A 19,632-nucleotide genomic window follows, 5' to 3' on the forward strand; every position below is an offset into this window, starting at 1 on the left:
ATCTTCGAACACGATCCTGACTTAATTCCTTGGGCATTTACTCAAACTTCAAAGCTCCAAATCATTTGAATTTATTTCATAACATCTACATAGCTCGGAATCACTCCTACAAGGCATAAAATACACAATTAGTGCAAAACACTAGCGATTAAAGCTCAAACTCAATTAAAGTGCAGGAAATTAGAGTGTAATTAGCGACTAAAATACGTAATTATATCCTATCATCAAAGTTGCAATATCTTTTATCCAATCTAGTTGGTTTGAGTGTGTGGGGTGTTGATGTTGAGCTCTCCCCATATGATGTTGTTAATGGGGCATTGGAAGAATATGTAGCATGTGTTTTCCTCTCTTCCACAATGTTTGCATGAGTTGCCCTATATTATGTTCCTTGGTTGAGTACAGCTGCAGTTGGTAGTCGTTGGTGTAGTAGAAGCCATAGGAAGTTTTTTAGTTTGTTGTGGCAATATGTTTTTCATAACCAGAAGTGGTTAAAAGGCTCCTGCAGTTGGGTAGTTTCTTTGAGCCTAATGAAGAGATTGTAGGCTGATTTTGTTGTAAAGTTTCCATCCTTCGTTTCTTTCCATAAGAAGGAGTCATTTAGTTGTTCAGAAAATGGAATGTAACTTTATTGTATGATGTCAGAGAGTGTATTTGGGAGATCATAAGGTAGTGCGTCTAGGTTCCAGTTTTTATTACTAATGATACTGTTAACATTTTTAGTAAAATCTTCCTTGTTAATTGGTCCCTCAATTAATTCCCTTAGTGTGTGATTGCATGTAACCCATCTATCTTCTCAAAGTCGTACTTTGTTCTCGTTTTGAATGTTCTACTATGCCTTTGGAAAAGAAAGAATATGTTTTGGCAGCACTTTTTCAGATGTAAGAGTTATTATTTCTGAAAATAGTGGGATTTCTTGTTTGGGTATTGTTGTATTTTCCTTTAAATATTTTTTCCCAAAGGGTGTCGGGGTTTGTGAGGGATCTCCACAGTAGGTTAAAAAGGAGTGCAATATTTTTTCCTGTTGCTTTGTGCAGTCCTAGGCCACCCTTTTATTTAGGAAAAGCTACTTTATTCTAGTTGATGTGATGGATTTCTCGATGTTCCGTTGTTGAACCCCATAGAAAATTTTGATGTATGCGATCAATATTGTTTCTAATCTTGGTTGGGAAAAGATTTATTTGCATGGAGTAAATGACTATTGCTAATAGAATCGATTGTATCGGAGTTAATCTACCAGATAAGTGAGTAATTTAGCTTTCCATAATAACAAAGAAAAAAGTTTAATGCCAAGAGAGAGAAGTTTATTATAGAGAATCATCGAGGTGTATGATTTAGTACTTTGTTTGCATTCATGTTATAATAATTAGTTGTGGCATGGCATACCATTAATCATTATGCATTCTAAAGTTGCGTCCCCCATTCTCTATTTTATATAATCTACAGAGGTTTTATTTTTTTATTTTTTTATGCAATAGAAATTAGACATATTCTTCTTTATCTTTTTCTCCGTACGTGAAGAGTAATTGCAAATACTTATTAAACTTTCAGCTAGATCCATTGCTTATTCTATACATTTTCATTTGATTTATGAAAAATGAAATTGGGAATTCTACATTTAAAAAGGATCTCGGGACTTTGTTTAGGAAAATTTAAGTCACAAAATAGTTCTCTTGAAACTTACTCAACACAGACTACTTGTTGCATGACTAATTAGTGTCTCATTTTTATAGACGCACCAACATTCTATTTTTTTTTCTTTTCAAAGTTGATAATAAGATCCATTATTTTAAACAATTCAACTTCATGTTTTATTTAAATAAATAATGATGATCTTTCTTTTTTTTTTCACTCGATATCCGGTACCCGCATTGGAGCCGGATTATATCCGGATTCGCACCGCATAAGATCCCATTTGGGAGGAAGCGCTCCTACCAAAGATTTTTCCATACTCAAGGCTCGAACCCAAGACCTCTGGTTAAGGGAGGAACAGTCTCATCTACTACACCACATTCTTTGGTGTTAATAATGATGACCAATGTACACCATTTTGCATTAATGTAGTCCCTCCGATTGATAAAGAGAATACTAAAGTAAGATCTTGAGAAGAAAATGCGGGATTCGCCGACTAACAAAAACAAAACAATCGAATCCGAACTGTCCATTTTTCACACGGTAGGACAATGAATGGTTTGGATTTAAGATTTAAAATTTATGAATTTTTATAATAATGAAATCAACAAATTAAATTTTGAGATAATATTTAATAAATTTCTTAATACAAATATTGTAGGCAAAAGTTTAATTGATCCGCTTGTGGCGGACCCTACGGGATATACAACACATATTGCAGCATAGCGACTCTGCTTTCGGTGATATATAGTGATTGCCACTACTGACTTTGCATTTATTTGCAAGCTTTAGTGTGTCCCAATATGCGCCTTATCATTATTTTGATTCACACCTTGATTTTGTTTAATTATGAATTCTCTGCTAACATGTTTTTATCAAAAGCTATATTTTTCCCAAATAAAAAATTATCAAGTTCTACTCTTTTTTCTTTCATTTCCTTTGGGGGTCGAGTGGACTTTTTTTTTTTAAAATGTTCGTTGTTTAGGTTCAACCTTTGGGGTAAAAATAGCACGGGCTAGCCAGTTTTTGGACTGGTTATTCAAAAATAGCCAGCGTTTGCAAAGTCATTAAAAAATAGCCACTATTTTGCTGCAACACGAAAAGTTCTAGCATAATATACTGGAGATCGGTGCACCTGTGTATGTCCAACACGCGGAAAGTTCCAGCATAATATATTGGAGATTGCAATACCTGTATATAAACTTGCATCATATTATGTTGGACCCGTATATTATACTGGAACTCCAGTATATTAAGCTGGATGTCCAGTATACTTATGTTGGAACTCCAATATAATATACTGGAGTATTTTTTGGATTTTGAGCAGTATTTTCATTCAGATTTATCTCTACATGAAAAGTGGCTAAATTTCGATTACTTTTGAAACTGTCTATTTTGACCACTTGTAAATCTAGCTATTTTTTAATTTCTTGTGCACGGTGGAGTTATATTTTTCTTATTTACTTTATAAAAGAAATTGTCCCGAAAAATGATTAGCATTTGTTAATATTGGGAGAACTAATGCATATATTCAAAAAAATAAGTATAATTTAGATGAAACTGAGCTTAATTGAGAGAGAGCAATTACAATATCCGACTATAAAGGAGGAGGGCAAAGAATTGATGGTAATTATATGATTTGCTTGTCGCTCTTTTTTTTTTTTTTTTTATTTGATTATCGATTGACTTTTCATATTCTTTTTTTTCCAAAAAAAAGAAAAACTCTTTCTCTTCCGTTGATTTCCTCCTTTACACATTTCTCTCTCAACGCGAGTCCCTTTTCTGCTCTCATTCTACGTACTACTCTTCAGTCTCAAATTATGAGTTTGTGGTTTTTAAAAATAGTTATCTCAAATTATTTGTCATTTTAGAAGTTCAAGAGTAATTAATTATTTTTTTTCCTATTTTATCCTTAATATTAATTATTTTTAAAGACTACAAATACCTTAATTATGATTAAATATTAAATGACGAAAAATTACATCTTAAGACATAAATAAGAGTAAAATAGTCAAAAAAAAGTTTCCTAATTAATTTTTTTTTTTAAAATGTGTAAAAGAGAAACACGGCACATCATATGACACGGAGTAGTACTTTGCAACTCTTTATATTTTCCGTCGTCCCTTTTCCTTATGGCATATGCAGAACAGAGCAAACACAAGCACCACAAAATACTCGTAAGCTCTTTAACCTAAGGCATTCGAAACTTTGAAACGTGGTGGAGAGGACACTTGATGTTTTGGGAAAAAGGTTCCCTTATTATTCAATACATTTTTACAAAAAAAAAATATATATGTATTTTAAATATCTAAATATATTCCCATCGAAGAAAATGGTTCAACATAACCTTTTACATTGAATAAAAGAAAATGATTCTACAAAAATCTTATGTATCTTATTTTTAGTTCTCTTACGTGCAATTTAGGGATATATATAGGCCAAGTTGATTCGAATTTTTCAATTATCAAACCAAACCAATAATGTCGGATTTTTAAATATATAAACCAGACCAAACCAACAAAGTCGTGTTTTTCAATCTCGGGTTTTTTTTGAGTTTTTTTTTTCTCGATAAAGTATTCTTAGCACAAAATATGTAATTTGCGCTCCTCCTAGTAAGATACAACTATATAATGTATTTTCCAAGAAAATAATACATTGGAGTTTGATATTCTTTATTTTCGGGTTTGCCTCTTACTCGACATACCAGATTCAACATGAACAACATAGGGCTTCATTTTTTCAGGTAGCCTTGCATAGGTCATATGGCTTCAAGTTGATTGCCACACTTAGGTATACATCTTATCTTGAGTTCCTAATCCTTCACTTTTACATTGGAATTGTCGGGCTTTATGTCCAAAGATAGATGCTTAGAAGATAAGAGTGATTCAGGCTATATCTGTTGAAATAAAATTGTCAAGCAAGACTGTTCTCACTTACAACAATTTCACAGACAATCAGGCATTTACAAATTTGTTCACCCCAAAGATTGGATCTTTTAGTATTGTGTTTCAGTGATTGGCACATACACATACAAACATGACAGCAACTAATACTCATGGATGGTTGGCTGTTGCAAATGACAATCCGGAAAGAGAGAGCAGACTCCACTTCTAATTTCTGCAGGGAATTTCAAACGTTAGAGCAAATAGATTAATTTCATACAAACTGGATTAAAAGGTCAAGATGAACTCTATGATTTAAGAGTAAAACCACATATATCAAGTCACTTGTCCGAAGGTATCTAAACTTATCAAAGCCTAGCTAGATAAAGCATGTTCAAAACTTGAACCTATGCTATCACCGAAACAAAATTTCAAGGAGTTCAAATCAGGAAAAAGTAAGCATAGTTGAGCGATCAGTCTTTCTATTCGGCCAAGGAAAATTAGGCTATCATAATTCGACCTTCTGCCAATATATGGATGTTAATGGAGAAGCACAAGTCAGATATGAAGTGCTTCCATGTAATGAAGGAAAGAACTTTGTTTTTAAGAAGATACTCTCCATTAATTGGTCAACACTTTTTGCAAATGGTAATAACATATCATAGACCATCGGTTTTGTTCATCATATGTATAGAACAGCCATTCTGCAGACTAATGCACAAGGGTTTGCACTTTGCACCAGTAATAAGACGAAAGATGTAGAATTGGCACATCAGTCTAATAATCATGTCTGCTTAATATTGCTATAGCGCACAAGACATGGTTACTTCACAGTTTAATGTCAAAATCAAACTTACTATGCAATACTGTCCCAGTGAAGAAAACCACCGTGCCCTCTAGCATTCGAAAAGTTGTAATCAGGTCCAGATACTGGGCACATAAAGAAGTGAGAGATGCATTAGATCGATTAAGTACAAGCAAAAAACATTAAACACTACAAACAAAGATCCATTTGAGTCATCAGTGAAAGTTCTGAGCAAAGACAGCGAAATACCTTCATAACCCCCAAAAACTGGATCCTCTGCCAACAGAAGGGGTGTGTCTAGGTCGATGAATCTGTGGAAGTTAGATACACAAATTAGGGACAATGTCTGTTGAATTGCATAACCAAGTGAATACCAATCAAAATGGGATAGCAAGACAACCATGATTATGCGTAGTGTTTGCCTAAACTTAACATGGATATACTGATCTCAACTTTAATGAAAATACTCTCACAGAATTCAAAGCAGAATTGATCTAGTGATAGAATTGTCCAAATTGTCCAACCCGAGGATTTGATTAATACTATGTTGAGTTTGGGCGATACAGGCAAGGTGAGGAGAGCGAAAGTAATACTATTTTTCCCAGCATGATGGATATATTATGAGTTTGATAAAAGCAGGTTATTTTTCCAGAGAAATTTCAACAGAAACTTACTTGAAACATCCAAGGCCAGCAGCTAGATGACCTGCAAAGCCCATGGCAAGTCTGGTTTCAACCATACCACCAATCATCAAATTTAAGCCCACGGATCTCGCCAAGTCAATAATTTCGAGAGCCCCAAGCACCCCCACTTTGGCAAGCTTAATATTAATGACATCAGCAAGACTTTCTTGCACTATCTTTTTAGCATCAGCCAAACTTCGACAGCTTTCATCAGCAGCAACAGATACCCCATATTTGTCCTTTGCGATCTGACTGACATGTCCAAGACCTTTCCAATTGTCTCTATGAACAGGTTGTTCAAAGAGCACTGGAGTTACCTCCATTTCTGATAGGAAACCAGAGATTTGAGAATTTCACTTTAGTGCAGATGATAATGAACTGAAAGAAACTAATCATTTAGCATGAAGATATGTCTAGCATATCAGAGGGAAGAAATATGAGATTTATAAATTCTTTATTATTCTTCTGTCAATACAGATAAGGTAAAATTTTATCAAGATTATTAGTACTTAAATAAAAAGAGTACTTTACCATGCAACTTTTCAAGGACTTCAATAGCTTCTTTTGCCGTGTAACCTTCATTAGCATCCAAGATAAACAAGCAATCAGGATGTGCTGCACGTATGGATTGAAGCACTTCAATGTCTCCGCTCAAATTCTTGCCCACCTTAAGCTTTAACGTCCTGAAACCTTGTCTACGGTACTTTGAAGCCAGTTCAGAAGCTTCCGCGGGTGAAACTATCGGAATCTACAATAAGATGGTCACTGAGATCAATTTAAACACGTCTATGGCAGTTCTTAATTTCTACTATAATTTTCTTCTGTAAGAATTTCTTGCTAAATATGGTTTCTAGTTAGCATATGTTTGATGGCATTGTTGTAACTTGAGAGCACTGTTTGTGGCAGCAAGTACTTGGAAAGCAACAGAGGTGGAAATTTACTGTGAATTGCCAACTAAAGCAGAATAAGAAAGGAAAAGTCTTAACTGTAATGTCAGTAGATATTGAACTAGATACTCCACCAAATAGTCTCCATAAAGGTATTCCAATGCTGTTCGCCGCTGCATCAATCAGTGCCATCTCAACTCCTGCCCTGACCTTCAATCAAGTTATAATTTGAATCAGTACCACACAAGTTTTCGGTTGTCAAAGATGAATTTGAAAGATAAAAATCCACATATTTAAAGGTATTTAAAGGCTCAAGGCAACTTGTCTACTCATCCTGTGGAAACCATGACGTCCAAAAACACACAAGTACATGTTCGGTCCAGTGTATCAAGAAAGATATGTCACAATATGAAAAGATAACTAGTGTAGAAATTGGTCCGCCTCATGACGTCGCCAAATGCCAAAAAGAGATGCTGACTGAAGGTAAGCCAAAAGAATTAGACGAGAATCAGCTATACATCAGAAACTTGCAAACTTTAGATCAGCTATACAACGTCTTTACGTAAAAATCTCAGGCTAGGAAGAAACACGCATGCTAGTTTTGTATGTCTTTTCGGAGGATAATTGATACTGGGAGATTGGGGATCCGCTGAAACACTCAAAGATGCACATTTGGGGATTCGACAATAAATATCGGACAACGACCTCACTGTCTCTCAATTCCCTTTCCATTTTCAGTGTCGCCAAGTCAGAATTCTACGCCTTCCCTATCCTACCCCCTAAACTCTGGAAACCAACTGCGAATGTATATAAGCTGGAAAAAAGGTCTATTGAATTGTTGTAACAAAGGCAGCCCTCCACTCAATAACCATTGTATTACAACAACAACAACAACAACAACAACATACCCAGTATAATCACACAAGTGGGGTCAGGGGAGGGTAATGTGTACGCAGACCTTACCCCTACCTGGCGAGGTAGAGAGGCTATTTCTAATAGACCCTCGGCTCAAGAAAAGGTGAAAAGAGAGAAAGGAAGAAGAGGAAGAAGAAAGAAAGAGTAGGGGGACAAAGGACGATAAGGAAAAGGGGAGAAAGACATCTATAGTAACAACAACAACAACCAATAACAAAAAATAGCATCAACCAGTAACAAACTGGAACATACGATACACAGAGCGAACGAAAAAACAAGGGAGCTACTAATAATACTAAAAAAGAACGGGGAACTCTCGACTACCTACTAGCCAACTACCATTGTATTAAAGAAAATAAATTAACTCCATTATCAGCAATCTTATCTGTCACTTAGACCTAGAGAAAATAACATAAAAACAGATAAGCCTATAACATTCAGTTTTATGTTGACCTTTGAGTTTCAATCCTGAGAACCAATTCCATGATAAACTTAAAATGGTAAAGTCAAAAGAATTTCACAATTCTGTTTAAGATAACAAACTAACGTCAAGATTAAAGAACTGCTTGTGTCAGAGAAAATACAGTGTAAAATTTTCAGTTATCACACTCCTAGTCAGAAAAAAACAACTCCAGTTCCCTATGGAACATAGTAAACAACTGACACAAAACTAAATTAGTACTACCTACTAGATTGAACAAAAAAAGGAGGACCATAGGCCCAAAGCTAAAACGAGAAGAAATCAAACGCTGTATCAATATTAGAACCAACAATAAAAGGAGTTAAACACTAAACCCCAGAAAGAAAGAAAAGGGTATCCCGGTGCCGTGCGGGGGTGCGAGAAGGGCTGGACCATCAGGGTCTATTGTACCCTGCATTTCTGCGAGAGGTTATTCTTGAACCCGTGAACTTCAGCCCAGAAAGAAAGGAAAATACACTTTATTGCACAATCCATAATGACAAAGTAAAAGAAATTACTGGTATAACTCACAGAAGCAAAATCACGGCCAGGAAGCACATCTCCAATTTTTGTTAAAGCTAGATTTAAAGTCATTTCAGGACTCTGCCTCAAGAACTCACATGCTTCAGCTGCTTTAGCTAAGGCTGTGGGCTGATCCTCTGCAGTAACAAAAGGAAGAATAGGAGCCTCACCCCACCCAACACAACCATTACTCAACTCTATCCTTATAGCTACGTTTTCCACTTTGTCCAATCTTGATGTGGCAATTGTAAAAGGAGCAATCAGTGGCACATTCAGTGGCCTCCCTTCCGCTTTGTGAACATCAATAGTCACTGTTTCCATTAAATTCTTGAACCCAAAGCTTGTGGGTGTCAGCGCTGGTATAGCTGCAGCCATGCATGCGCTGATGGTTTTTTTGGGTTTCTTGAAATTGAGTGGAAAGTTTTGAGCTTTGGACAATTGGGCATGTTGTGTTGATGAGTGAAGAAAGCAGTGGGATTGCAAGTTTTGGGAAAGCCCAATTCGACCCATTTCCTATGATGATCAGTGATAGTACTAAGAACTGAGTTTGAGTGTTTCTGATTGGTCTCTTTGGGCAGAAAAGGAAAGATTTCAAGAATTGACATAGCGAGTTTAGTACTTTGTTCTTGTAATTGTCCCCAGCTGACTGTGAGTGAAAGGGTGGTGGGTTTATTTTATTTGAAAAATGTCAGTTCTTTAATCCTCTATTGCAATTTGCAAGGTCGGATCTATTCTATGTTGGGTGAAATTCTTGGGCTTGCTTTTGTCGTATATTTCTTGTTTTGTTATATTGGGGTTGGTGGAGAAAGCAGTCTTGCCTTTTGAAAAATGGTGTCTTTCTATAATTTCATAAGTAAAATATGTGAGAAATAATAAATGTGCGGATATTACTCATATCTTGATGGTATCTTTGTACTTACTAGCATAGCTAGTATATATATATTAAAATCGGATAATTGGGATATTAGAGCGAATGGTCGAAATTTGTTTATTTTTAATTAGATGTTTACTCGGGATTAAAAATTGAAATTTGAACTTTTGATATATAAAAGTTTCATTTAACAAAAAAGAATTTATTTTTATGAAGCCTATCTAGGCACGAACGGAATTGAACCGTCTTCCTTGTTCCTTCTTACCATTGATGTCAGGATCCAAGTATACTCTACACAAGTTTAAGTTACACACATGACAAGTGTAAGGAACTTAACTCCGATAAGGTCATCTTTGTTCGTTATAGCTGACCGATAAGCTATCTTATTTTCAAGATTTTAAATATCATAATTAGTCACGTTAATAAAATTAGAATTAAAAAACCACGCTGACAATAATGTCTACTCTCACATCAATGACAAAGCTAAGATCCAATGACAACCAAGTAAACAAAGTAGTCTTCTGGTTTCTATGGGGAATTTTTAATTCATGATAACTTGACAGCTAGAAATTTTTATTATTATTTGTTGTTTCCCCAATAATATATATTTTCTCAAAATAGATCAACCATCATTTTAGCAAGATTTAATAATGCTCTCAGAAAGTAGTCCAACGTGATACTCAGCAATCAGTAGTTATATATATACTACTACTATGGTATATAATAGGATGTCTCTTGGATGCTTCCTAGGGTTATTTCCTACTTAATATACTGTAGTTCATATCCCTATTTGATCTCCAAAGGGTGAATTAGTCGCGGTCCGTTGGTTCTCTCATACTAAGCATTTTCTAAGTTCTTGTCTTTATTGAAAAGCATAAAAGTTTTAAACGTTTCTACAACAAGAAAATCCAATTACAAATATTATAATGTTGGAATAACAAAATATTGAGCATAATAAAAAATATTAATTAGAGTAAGTTGTTCGTAATAATAGTATTGATATTAACAACAAAAACTCAAAAATGTATTTGCACAATTGAGAATGAAAGAAAATAATTATTTAAAATAAAAATATTTTCATAATATATATTATATATTCTTGAATATTATGCTCAATTATATTATTATTCCGACATTATTTATGCTAGAATATTAATTTATTTATTTTTATTTTGTACATAAAATTTATTTATCCTATAGGTAAGTCCATAATGTAGATTAAAAAGTAAAAAAAATTATAATATTAAAAATAAAAAATAAACAAGACAAAAGTTGATAATATAGAGGGTAAAATCGATATTTTGCAATCAAAAGTTTGAGAAATCCAGTTGAATGACATTTCGAGTGTTATAGGCATAGTTAAATGATGTTGTTATTACAAACAAAAGAAAAATGACTTTAATAGTTAATTTCGGACAGTTGAGTGATCATTTAAATAATGGACTCCTCTCTTCATAAAGTGTCAATCTAGCAAGGTAAGACTGCTTCTTGGCAAAGAAAAGCAGCAAATTTTCTTGCAACTATATGTGATTATGCTTGTAAGAAATATTAAGAACTTTTGGTTGCTTGTAAGAAATATTAAGAACTTTTGGTATTAGAAATTAATTTTTATAATATTGGAATAAGAAGGATTTAAAGGCAGTAACGAATATAATGATGATTCATATAGCAAAATCCAACATGCTTGAGCTCGAGCAATTAAATGTAGCAAGTGATGTTGTTGTGTGTGTTGAAGTTTGGCAAAATGCCAAAGTCCCACATTGGTTGGGAGTTAAGTTTGGAGGGGATTTTTTCCCTATAAAAGAAGGCCTAATGTTTAGGATTGAGACACACCTCTCATTTGCCTTCTCATCTGTTTAAGGCATTTGTATCTTCTCTCTTTAGTATTATTTCACTTATATTTTTGGAGTGAAATAAAATATTGGTTGTGTCCGAGGAGTAAGCTAAATTAGCCGAACCTCGTAAATTCTGGTGTTCCCTTTATTGTTGCTTTATTGTCTTATTTATTATTTGGTGGCTGTCATAATTTTTGGTATAGTAGTTGTGACTTATTCACACTATATACATTTGGCTTCCGCAACAATTGGTATCAGAGCCAAGGTACTGTCTAAGTATGCTCTGTGGTTGCAGCATAGTCTGATCTTCCACATCAGAAAAGATTTATCTTGGTAACTGAGTCAAGGTTCTGTCTGAGTATGCTCTGTAGTTGCAGCTTAGTCTGATCTTCTACATCAGAAAGGAAATAATCTTGATTTGTGTCGTCAGCTATTAAATAATATTTGTGTCAAATATGGGAGACAATAAACAAGAAGAATCTACATCAAGTGTCAACAATACGTCATCATTGGCATCTTCGCTTATGACAAGAATTGTGTCAAATGCGAAATTTGCGGTAGAAATTTTTGACGGGTCCGGACATTTTGGGATGTGGCAAGGCGAGGTTCTAGATGTCCTTTTTCAACAAGGGCTAGATCTGGCCATTGAAGAAAAGAAACCAGATGTTATTGGAGAAGAAGATTGGAGAATTATCAACCGTGTTGCTTGCGGTACCATTCGATCCTACCTTGCTAGAGAGCAGAAATATCCATACACAAAGGAAACTTCTGCAAGTAAATTATGGAAAGCACTGGAGGATAAATTTTTGAAGAAAAACAGTCAAAATAAATTGTACATGAAGAAGAGACTGTTTCACTTCACCTATGTTCCTGGTACCACGATGAATGAACATATCACCAGTTTCAATAAGTTGGTCACAGATTTGCAAAATATGGATACAACTTATGATGATGGTGACTTGGCCTTAATGTTGTTGGCGTCACTTCCTGATGAGTACGAGCACCTTGAAACTACTCTACTCCATGGAAATGACGAAATTTCTCTCAGAGAAGTTTGTTCAGCTTTGTACAGCTATGAACAAAGAAAGCGAGAAAAACAGAAGGGCGGAGAAGGAGAAGCACTGTTTGTGAGGGGTCGTCCTCAAAATCAAACGAGGACAAAGAAGGGAAGATCCAAGTCAAGATCCAGACCCAGCAAAGATGAATGTGCCTTTTGTCGAGAAAAAGGGCACTGGAAGAAAGACTGTCCGAAGTTGAAGAATAAGGCCAAACATAACAATGGAAAGGCTATTATGGATTCAAATGTAGCTGATTGTGATGATTCAGACTTCTCATTAGTTACAACAGAGTCATCAACATCATCAGACATATGGTTGATGGACTCGGCTTGTAGCTATCATATGTGTCCCAACAGGGACTGGTTCGTGGAATTTCAAGAAGGAGAATATGGAGTCATCCACACAGCGGATAACAGCCCTCTTACCTCATATGGCATTGGTTCAATACGATTAAGGAACCATGATGGAATGATCAGAACATTGATAGATGTTCGATATGTACCGGATTTGAAGAAGAATCTCATCTCTGTGGGAGCCCTAGAATCAAAAGGGTTCAAAATCATTGCAGAAAATGGAGTGATGAGAGTATGCTCCGGTGCACTAGTGGTAATGAAGGCTAATCGGAAGAATAATAATATGTACCGCTATCGTGGCAGTACAGTTATTGGGACAGCGACAGTAACATCCAGTGACGACAAAGAGGCAGAAGCAACCAAGCTATGGCACATGCGCTTGGGACATGCTGGAGGAAAATCCTTGAAAACTCTATCAGATCAAGGATTGTTAAAAGGAGTAAAGGCTTGCAACTTGGAGTTTTGTGAGCATTGTGTTAAAGGGAAACAGACAAGGGTTAAATTTGGTACAGCGATCCATAATACTAAAGGCATTTTGGATTATGTACACTCTGATGTTTGGGGTCCTTCCAAAACACCTTCATTGGGTGGGAAGCACTATTTTGTAACCTTTGTTGATGATTTTTCCCGAAGAGTATGGGTGTATACAATGAAGAGCAAAGATGAAGTGTTGGGAATTTTTCTCAAATGGAAGATGATGGTGGAGAATCAGACAGGCAGGAGAATCAAGTGTATTCGCACAGACAATGGAGGTGAATACAAAAATGATCATTTCAATAAGGTCTGTGAAAATGATGGCATCATCCGACACTTCACTGTTAGACATACACCACAACAGAATGGAGTGGCAGAACGTATGAACCGGACCTTGCTGGAGAAGGTACGGTGTATGTTGTCCAATGCTGGCTTGGGCAAAGAATTTTGGGCTGAGGCAATTACATATGCATGCCACCTCATTAATCGTCTACCATCTGCTGCTATTGATGGCAAAACACCATTTGAAAAATGGTACGGAAAACCTGCTGTAGATTATAACTCTTTGCACGTGTTTGGCTCAACTGCATATTATCATGTGACGGAGTCAAAATTGGATCCAAGGGCAAAGAAGGCTATTTTTATGGGAATTACTTCTGGAGTCAAAGGATATCGCTTATGGTGTCCTATGACAAAGAAAGTAATGTTCAGCAGAGATGTTACCTTTGATGAATTTGCTATGGTAAATAAGGTAACAGAAGATACCAAACAAAATGAAGGTGCTTCTAAGCAGGTGGAGTTTGAGGGAAAATTTATTTTTCCTACACAAGAAGCAGAGGAGGAAACAAATGAAAATTACCCTCTGGAAGGAGAGCCAGTAGAGGAGATTCCAACTCAGGAATCTCAACAACAACTTGAATCAATAGCAACCAGCAGGCCAAAAAGAACAATAACGAAACCTGTTCGTCTCATAGAGACGGTTGCTTGTGCAACCTCAATTGTAGCTGATGATGTTCCTACTACTTACAAAGACGCTGTCCAAAGTTCAGAAGAAGATAAGTGGAGGATTGCCATGAATGATGAAATACAGTCCCTTCATCAGAATCATACATGGAGATTGGCCAATCTCCCGAAGGGAAAGAAAGCAATTGGGTGCAAATGGGTATTTGCAAAGAAAGAAGGATTTCCTAACCAATTAGATGTTCGCTACAAAGCAAGATTGGTGGCCAAAGGATATGCTCAAAAGGAGGGAATTGATTACAATGAAGTGTTTTCTCCAGTTGTAAAACATTCCTCCATTAGAATTATGTTGGCTTTGGTAGCACAATTGGATTTGGAACTAGTTCAGATGGATGTAAAAACTGCGTTTTTACATGGAAACTTGGAGGAGGAAATCTACATGACTCAGCCAGAAGGATTCAAAGTTGCTGGAAAAGAAAATATGGTGTGCAAACTTGAAAAATCGTTGTACGGATTGAAACAATCTTCTAGACAATGGTACAAGCGATTTGACGAGTTTATGTTGCGGCAAGGGTACAAGAGAAGCAAATACGATCATTGTGTGTATTTGCACAAGCTTAAAGATGGTTCCTTTGTATATCTTCTCCTATATGTTGATGATATGTTGATAGCTTCCAAGAATTTGGAAGAAATTGATAAGTTGAAGATTCAACTGAAGAAGGAGTTCGAGATGAAGGATTTGGGTGAGGCAAAGAAAATTCTTGGCATGGAGATAATTAGAGATAGACGTTCAAAGAAACTCTGTTTATCTCAAAAGGAATATTTGAAGAGAGTACTTCAACGTTTTGGCATAGATGACAAGACTAAGCCAGTTAGTACTCCACTTGCTTCCCATTTTAAGCTAAGTACTACTATGTCGCCAATGGATGAAGCTGAACGAGAGTATATGTCAAAGGTACCATACGCAAATGTTGTTGGTAGCTTGATGTATGCAATGGTTTGCACAAGGCCTGACATTTCACAAGCTGTTGGAGTTATTAGCAGATATATGCACAATCCAGGGAAGGAGCATTGGCAAGCTGTGAAGTGGATTCTACGGTATATTCATAATACTGTAGATGTCGGGTTAGTTTTTGAGCAGGAAGACAATCAGTCTGTAGTTGGATATTGTGACTCAGATTTTGCGGGTGATATGGACAAACGAAGATCAACTACTGGTTATGTGTTTACTTTTGCAAAGGCACCAGTTAGTTGGAAGTCTACTTTGCAGTCAACAGTTGCTTTGTCTACAACAGAGGCAGAGTACATGGCTATTACAGATGCTGTGAAAGAGGCAATTTGGCTTCAAGGATTGCTAAAGGAGCTTGGTGTTGAACAAAAAGGTATCACAATTTTTTGTGATAGTCAAAGTGCTATTCAATTAGCGAAGAACCAAGTTTATCATGCAAGGACGAAGCACATTGATGTTCGGTATCATTTCGTACGAGAAATCATAGAAGAAGGTGGAGTCACGGTGAAGAAAATTCATACTACAGAGAATCCTGCTGATATGCTGACAAAGGTGGTGACTGCGGTCAAGTTTCAACATTGTTTGGATTTGATCAACATTGTTGAACACTGAAGATTGAAGATGAAGACACAACCAAAATTTGTTATTGAGAGAGAATTGAAAATGTGGAATTTTGCCAAGGTGGAGATTTGTTGAAGTTTGGCAAAATGCCAAAGTCCCACATTGGTTGGGAGTTAAGTTTGGAGGGGATTTTTCCCCTATAAAAGAAGGCCTAATGTTTAGGATTGAGACACACCTCTCATTTGCCTTCTCATCTGTTTAAGGCATTTGTATCTTCTCTCTTTAGTATTATTTCACTTGTATTTTTGGAGTGAAATAAAATATTGGTTGTGTCCGAGGAGTAAGCTAAATTAGCCGAACCTCGTAAATTCTGGTGTTCCCTTTATTGTTGCTTTATTGTCTTATTTATTATTTGGTGGCTGTCATAATTTTTGGTATAGTAGTTGTGACTTATTCACACTATATACATTTGGCTTCCGCAACAGTGTGCAACTAATTAATTGGTGTAACATTGGCACGTCCTAGAGAAGAGGTACTTCCATGGCATATGCGTCACCAACCTTCCATTGTGTAACGTATGGATTCATTCGAACCTTGAAATTTTGGCTCAGATCCTATATATATTTTTAAAAATTTACTAAATAAGTGCAAGTAACTGATATTTAACCCAATAAATCAGATAATTTGCAGTAAAATCCCCGACTCGAACTCATAATGTTCAAATTCCGGATCCCCTCTCCTTCCGTGCTCTAGTAATTAGTTGTGACATAGATGATAGTACATTCCAAAATAATAATTAACTTGGTTGATAAAAAAAATTATCATCTGTCATGGAACTTCTTAATTAAAGTTGACACTCATTCTTAATTTGAGTCTTGATCTAGCCTTGGCCACATGCACATTCAAGTGAGAAATTAACTCAAATTATTGGAAGACAGTCTAATGACCTCATGATTCATAGAAGTCCCCGAGAATTAAAGGGGCGATGAGGAAAAGCACGATATCCAAGTCCTTGAGTTGAAAATTGAAACCAGAAATCTGTGGTAATACTTAGCCTTTGTGCTGCAATTTGTGAGAATATTCTCCAGGTAATGTAGTGTACATAAAGCTAGCTAAAAGTTTAAGAGATACTAAAAGTTTGCCAAACGAAAAGCATAGAAGATGCATGCATGCCACTAACAGTATGTAGCAAAAAGTTAATCAGATTTCTGTATAGTAGCGGGAATGGAAAGCTAGCTGCAAAGTGCAAACTCTATGCTCAAGAAATTCTTTTCTTTCCCTCTTTCCTTGTTTCTTGGCCACTAAGCTTAGTACCTGAATAGTCTTATTTAAGCTTATTGCTGGCTAATATACATGATTTACAGCCACATTTCCCAATATTTCTGCAAGCATGGCTTCTTATTCATCTGATTCTGATAATAATCTTGCACCAAGATCAAAACTTTTGGGCCGCCAAAGGCCTATTCATTCTGTTCTAGGAGGAGGAAGAGGTATCAAAATATCAATTTCTCATTATTATATCCTATCAAGAAATTGCTGACTTTTCACCTTTTTCTTATTCTGTGATTGGTTAATTACTCGTGGACTAAAATATTTTTAAGTGCAGTTGCGGACATATTGTTATGGAGAGACAAAACATTTTCTGCAGCAATTCTAATTGCAGTTGCAGTAATGTGGTTTCTTTTTGAGGTTGTGGATTATACCTTTGTGACTCTCCTCTGTCATGTCTCCATCACCACTATGTTAATAGTCTTCATTTGGTCTGCTGGTGCAGATATCTTTGGCTGGTATTCTTCTTATTTCCCCTTGCTACGAATGAAAATATCTGTTCGTCAAGATCTACATTTCATGTTTATATACGTACACACACAGGAGCGGATCCATGATTAAGTACAATTTTTAAGTTCTTAGCACTGAACGCAGGCGCGTAGGCACCCTGCTTGAAGCGGTGTCACGTTCGTCGAATTTTTTTGCAATCTATATGTATAAATAATAAATAAAATTAAAATATTGGATAAAATATAAAAAAATTACATCGTTTGTCGTTACCGTAATTTATTCATTTGTTCACTTTTTCAAATATTGATATTGCTTATAAAAATTTCTGCATACGCCACTGAATGAAGCTATTACACTTCCGAAATTATGGGTTCAGAATTTTGATGCTTATCAAAAAAATTGTGACTTTTTGCTTATATGTCTATGTTCTGCCTCTGTATATACATATGATTTATTGATTCTCATAACATGTTCAGGACACCTCCAAGTATTCCCAAGGACATATTACAAGATACTACATTTGAAGATGTTGCTTCAATCTTACACAAAAAGTTCAACAATTTCCTCTCCATATTTCACTTTGTTGCATGTGGAAATGATGCAAAGCTCTTCTTTCTGGTATTATGAATCAATTTAGCCAAATAAATTACTAATTCATGTCCTTCATTTCAATGGATTTTATACTTATCTACTCCATTTTTTATGTTTTAGGCTATCATTTCTCTCTATATACTCTCAGTATTTGGAAACTATATCAGCACCTTGAACCTTTTGTTTTTTGGTAAGATTAATTAGCTATTTCTCATTCTTCTGTTAGTAACATTATTACTCTCTCGCTTTTTTAAAACTTTTTCTGTGAATATTGTCTACAAGGTTTGCTTTGTGTGGAAACTCTCCCATTCCTTTATGAGAAATATGAAGAAGAAGTCGACGATATTGCATGTAAATTGAAGAGGCAAATGAGAAAAATGTGCAGGAAGTTTAATGCAGATTTTCTGGGCAAAATACCCAGAGTGCCAGCCAAAGAGAGAAAGGAGAAATAGGATGAATTAAGTACAAAATTTAAATGTGGACTACTCTTGTTTTCTTGACGTCCAAAACAATAATTTGCAATGTGATCATCAATGTACATGATAATTAATTAATGCAATAGTACATCTTATGAAATGTGTTTCCAGAATAAGCAAGAATTTGGGAATATATTCCAACAAAAAAAGATCTTTGCTAGCTAGACTAGCAGGAATTCAGGCATCCGTTCACTACCCTACTAGCTTATTCCTACAAAATTTAGAAACACATCTTTCTATACAGTTCAGTAATATTTTACGTCTAGAGGAAGAATTTTGGAAATTAAAATCACGCATTAATTGGTTAAATGAAGGAGATGCGAACACCAAATTCTTCCATTTGTCTACTCTTCATAGGCGTCGAAGAAATAGAATTTATAGTTTAAGGGATGTAGTTGGTAACTGGATTACTGACCAGTGTGAACTTAACCAACATATCCTTGCTTTTTATCAAACTATATTTACAACTAATCAACTGTCTTCCGTTCATGCTTATTTTGACTTAAATAGTTGTGCGCTTTCAAATTATGAACATCAATTTTTGGATGCACCTCTTGATCATAAGGAAGTTAAGTGTGCTCTCTTTAGTTTTAAACTCTACAAGGCACCTGGCCCGGATGGTTTCCATCCATTTTTCTTTCAAAAATTTTGGTTGGATGTTAGCAATAAAGTTACTCTATTTTGTCAAAATGTCTTTGTTTCCAAGACAATTCCCCAGGAATTAAATCAAACATTTATTTGTCTTATTCCTAAGGTGAAAAACCCTACCACTATCCGGCAATATTGCCCTATAAGTTTATGTAATACATTATATAAGCTGATTACGAAGATCATTGTTAATAGGTTAAAGCCTGTCATTAATACAATTGTAGGACCTACCCA

The 19,632-nt window shown here is 35.5% G+C and overlaps 2 protein-coding genes across 2 annotated transcripts; one reads left to right on the top strand and one right to left on the bottom strand.

Annotated features, from left to right (window-relative positions):
- Nucleotides 1-4,510: 4,510 nt before the first annotated feature.
- LOC104227652 (L-Ala-D/L-amino acid epimerase) lies at nt 4,511-9,406 on the bottom strand. The gene is made up of 7 exons (XM_009779931.2): nt 8,793-9,406; nt 6,986-7,096; nt 6,531-6,747; nt 5,991-6,324; nt 5,566-5,627; nt 5,369-5,441; nt 4,511-4,746 (listed from the first exon to the last, which is right to left on the bottom strand). Coding segments are annotated over exons 1-7 (1,299 nt in total). The 5' UTR covers nt 9,294-9,406; the 3' UTR covers nt 4,511-4,745.
- A 7,834-nt stretch (nt 9,407-17,240) lies between these two features.
- Nucleotides 17,241-18,850, top strand: LOC104227651 (reticulon-like protein B9). The gene is made up of 5 exons (XM_009779930.2): nt 17,241-17,394; nt 17,511-17,691; nt 18,160-18,301; nt 18,395-18,464; nt 18,557-18,850. The coding sequence occupies exons 1-5, from the start codon at nt 17,295-17,297 to the stop codon at nt 18,724-18,726; spliced, it is 663 nt and encodes a 220-aa protein (XP_009778232.1). The 5' UTR covers nt 17,241-17,294; the 3' UTR covers nt 18,727-18,850.
- Nucleotides 18,851-19,632: the final 782 nt, after the last annotated feature.

The sequence above is a fragment of the Nicotiana sylvestris genome, chromosome 3, assembly GCF_000393655.2.
Source record: "Nicotiana sylvestris chromosome 3, ASM39365v2, whole genome shotgun sequence".
Classification (NCBI taxonomy): domain Eukaryota; kingdom Viridiplantae; phylum Streptophyta; class Magnoliopsida; order Solanales; family Solanaceae; genus Nicotiana; species Nicotiana sylvestris.